Raw genomic sequence first — 4,406 nt, forward strand, 5'->3', positions numbered from 1 at the left:
CTGATGGGCCCTGCTCTGTGCGTGACAAGGGGTGGCGCCGCAACCTCCCCATCGACCCTGCCTTGAGTGTGACAGGGGGCGGTGCCCCAACCCCCCAATCGGCCCTACCCTGAGCGTGACTGAGGGTGGCATTGCAACCTCCCGATCCGCCCTGCTCTGTGCATGACAGGGGACGGTGCCCCAACTCCCCAATCGGCCCTGCTCTTGAGCCCGACAGGGGCTGCACCTAGGGATTGGGCCTGCCCTCTGCCACCCGGGAGCAGGCCTAAGCCAGCAGGTCATTATCTCCTGAGGGGTCCCAGACTGCGAGAGGGCACAGCTGAGGGACCCCTGCTCCGCCCCGAGTGCACAAATTTTTGTGCACTGGGCCTCTAGTTATTTTTATATTTTCTTTTTGTGTGCTCATTGCAGAAAATTCTCTTGCATCTCCAGCTCCCAGTGGCAAAGAGGTAAGTTATTACTTATTAATTTTGAAATTGCAAGGTAAATTTTCAATTCTTTTATATTATAAGTTTTAACAGCAAATTTCATCAAACAGTACCACAGGTGATGCTTAGTGGTTAAGCACCGACCTATAAACCCAGAGGTTCCTTTTTCAAATACCAGTCAAGGCAAATGCCTGGGTATGTGCTAAATCCCCAGTAGGGGTGTATAGGAGGCAGCCCATTGATGTTTCTATCTCTCTAGTCCTTCTCTCTACTTCTATTTAAAAAACGAAATTCACCCAACAAAATGTGCGACAGAATGATCCTTCAAAATATTTTTTATACTGTGCCATTATTATGTTAAATTCAATAAATAAAATATAGCATGCCTATAAAACCATTTAGTATTTTGGACAAGATAAAAATATCCCATTATTTCAAAGATTCCTTTATTGGTTATCCTTGTTATCTGTAAGCATCTGATAAAAGTTACAGTGTATTTATTTTTATTTATTTATTTACTAGAGGCCTGGTGCATGAAATTCATGCATGGGTAGGGTCCTCAGGCCTGGCCAGTGATCAAGGCCGATCTGTGGGTGACCAGCGGGGCAATCGGGGGGCCCCCAGTGGCACCCACCTTGGCTGGCCTGGTGCCACCTTCTTACCGGCCCCGACCCCTGCCACCACCGGTCAGGACCTGCGGGCTGGGGGCAGCTCCTGCGTTGAGCGTCTGCCCCCTGGTGGTCAGTGCGCATCATAGTGACCTGTCATTCTGCTGGTTCTGCTGTTTGGTCAATTTGCATTTTAGGCTTTTATTATATAGAATTTATTTATTTTATTTTTAAATATATTTTTATTCATTTTCAAGAGGAAGGGAGAGACAAAGTGAGATAGAAACATCAATGATGAGAGAGAACCATTGATAAGCTGCCTCCTTCATGTCCCACACTAGGGATCGAGCCTGCAACCTGGGCATGTGCCCTGAGCAGGAATTGAACTGTTACCTCCTGGTTCATAGGTCGATGCTCATATGGTGAGCCATGCTTGTTGAGCAAGGGTACAGTGTATTTAAAGTAGAATTGTTTATCCTATGAAGACAAAATTACAAAATTGTCCATTTAAAGGATAAAATAATAATTATATCTTCATAGAGCAGAATATTATATAGAGGTGAAGAAATATCTAAATGATTAAAGGTTACAAAGACATTTTAAAAGTTAGTCATGGTGTTGCTGGCATGGCTCAATGGTTGAGCTTTGACCTATGAACCAGGAGGTAACGGTTCAATTCTTGCTCAAGGCACAAGCTCGCATTGCGGGCTGGATCCTCAGAATGGTGCATGCAGGAGGCAGACATCCAATCAATGATCCTTTCTCTTCATTGATTTTTTTTTCTATCTCCCTCTCTCTCTCTGAAATAAATCAAAATATATATATTTTAAAATCTGGTCATGTGAGAATACACACCATATTGTTTATTTGTGTAAATAAACAACATGCCATTCTTAACAATTTATATATATACTAGAGGTCCAGTGCATGAAATTGTACATGGGTAGGGTCCCTAGGCCTAGCCTGAAATTAGGGCCATCTTCTTCCCGCTCACCAGTCCCCAGTCCCACCCTGCTGCTACCCACCCCGGTTCCCTGTGGTTCCCCTTTCACCATCCTGCGATCAGAGCCTGTGGGCTGGAGGGGGGGAGGGACCGAGAGGTGGTCAATGCACCTCATAGTGATTAGTCGAGCGGCTGTTCTGGTTATTACGCTGTTATGATCACTGGGCTTTATTATATAGGATATGCAAATACTAATATATATGAATTTACACATATATAGTGATAATCTGAATGTATCTGATTCTCTAGTAGTGGAACCATTGAAAAAGATAGGGAAATTATTAAAATTCCATTTTATGGTTCCTTGTGTTATTAAATAATGGGGAAACCTAATGTGGGTAGAAGAAGTGAGTTAAGAATGGCTACATTATAAAAATACATTCAGCAACTTGTCTGTTTTTTTAAAAATGGTATTGAATTTGTAAAAAGATATCAATAATATTTTATGACTATGTGGATTATTTATGTCCAAACCTCAATATAGAATATTTTCATTCCATTCTGATGCATGGAATCTTGTACTAAAGTTAAAGCATATTTTATTAAAATGATCATCATCTGACGAATTTTATGTTCTTCTTTATGTTTAACAGCCAGACTGTACGATATATAAGCAGCGATTACATGATTGCAACAACCAAATGGAACCAATCTGCGCATCCAATGGTTTTACTTACTACAATAGATGCACTTACTGCAGTGTAATGCTGTAAGAACACAAGTCTAAATATTGGCTCTCACAAAATAATAAAGAAACCATCACAAAATGATAGGAAAACCCAAGTTTCTTATAGGCCAAGCACAGTATATCTGGAAAAAAAATTTAATATATCAGTAAAAGTCACAAAATCACACTGGTAGCTTTCCCAGGAGTTCTCATTTGCAAAAGCAGTTTTGTATTTTACCTCTCAATATAACTGTGCTGGATATTTTGCAAATGTACAGATCATTTAATTTAACCATTATGACTTACTAATGGCAGTCTATGACCAATATATTGAATTCTATTTCAATATAACTGATAACTGATATCTCTATGATATAGCTTTAAGTTGCAGGGAGCATAATTGGGCAAGAAACCCTACTTGACTACAGAAAATTGAAATCCATCACAATGGGCCTAGGAAAGGACTTCTCTGAGGGTCAACGTGGTCTCCATGATTGGCCCATGATAGACTGCAAACCTTTCTTAGAGAGCAAGGAATTCCAGGACACTTCCACCCAACCTCCTTTCCTATATGCTTCATTCCAAAAGAGTTTGCAGTCTAAAGGTTCAGCGAGCCTTCCTAGCTCCCTCCTCATTTCCTCTCAAATTTGTTCCTTCTATTTATTTCCCAATTTGGTTTCTACTTATAGAGAACCATCAAAACAATCTCTAATTCTCCTCTCTCCAGTCTGAGTAGGTTCCATGAATGAGCCAGGACTGACCATTTAGGAAGAGCCAAGAAGCCCCAGTTGAGGGAAGGATGTGTGAAGGGCTGGGGGGCACGTGGGTCCCAGCTGGTTGTGGAGGGAGCACAGCTTCTCCACACTGTGCTGCTCATTTCGAAGCACTTAGTGCAATACCCAGGCCATTTTAAATACTGTCTATAATAATTTTTCTTTCTCTTTTTCTTTACAGAGACACTAATAAAGCATTTAGATTTAAGCACTATGGTAAATGCTGATTCTGCCTGACCTACACACCCTTAAGGCTTTTACGGCAATCCTATTTTGCAGTGGATTCTACACCCAATTCTACAGAGTCTTTTCAATCAGGGTTTTAATCTCCTAGGTGACCAGACGGAGCCTTCTATGGTATACAAGATGGATTATAGGGTGTTGAAAATTGTTTCCCAACTCTAAGACCTTTGATTGATTTTCACTCTCTGTTCAATCATTAAATAGCAGTTGAAAAAAAACTATCTTAATTGTGTGTTTGATAATATGAAACCCAATGCAATTTACAATCATAAATATTTCAATCAACACAATGTTAAATAATATTACCTTTATTAAAAACTAAAGGCCCAATGCACGAAGATTTGTGCAAGAATGGGCCTTCCTTTTCTCCGGCCAGAGCTGCCTTTCCACCTTCCCATGCTGCCCAGAGACCCACTCAGTGCCTGAGTATGCAAATTAACCTGCCATCTTTGTTAGGTTAACTTGCATACTCACTCCTGATGGCCTGGTGGGCGTCGTGAAGGTATGGTCAATTTGCATCTTTCCCTTTTATTAGTGTAGATAACCCATTTTTTATTGACCACTTTTGGTAACTACAAGTAAATACTTTCAAAGGTGAAAAAATAATACATTACTTGGGAGTTCTTTAAAAGTACAGACACTTGGGCTCCTTTTTACCCGAAATAATCAAAACCTCTAGAAGAG

At 40.8% G+C, this 4,406-nt stretch overlaps 1 protein-coding gene across 1 annotated transcript in view; it reads left to right on the forward strand.

The window, feature by feature from the left end:
* LOC106728184 (sperm-associated acrosin inhibitor-like) overlaps positions 1–3,839 on the forward strand; it is a 5,848-nt gene extending 2,009 nt beyond the window's left edge. The window contains exons 2-4 of the mRNA XM_014549548.1: positions 412–449; positions 2,633–2,748; positions 3,661–3,839. Coding sequence (XP_014405034.1) covers positions 412–449; positions 2,633–2,748; positions 3,661–3,706 — 200 coding nt within the window. The 3' untranslated portion in view covers positions 3,707–3,839. The remainder of the gene's footprint in view (positions 1–411; positions 450–2,632; positions 2,749–3,660) is intronic.
* Positions 3,840–4,406: the final 567 nt, after the last annotated feature.

This window comes from Myotis brandtii, unplaced genomic scaffold, assembly GCF_000412655.1.
Source record: "Myotis brandtii unplaced genomic scaffold, ASM41265v1 scaffold556, whole genome shotgun sequence".
In the NCBI taxonomy this organism is placed as follows: Eukaryota; Metazoa; Chordata; class Mammalia; order Chiroptera; family Vespertilionidae; genus Myotis; species Myotis brandtii.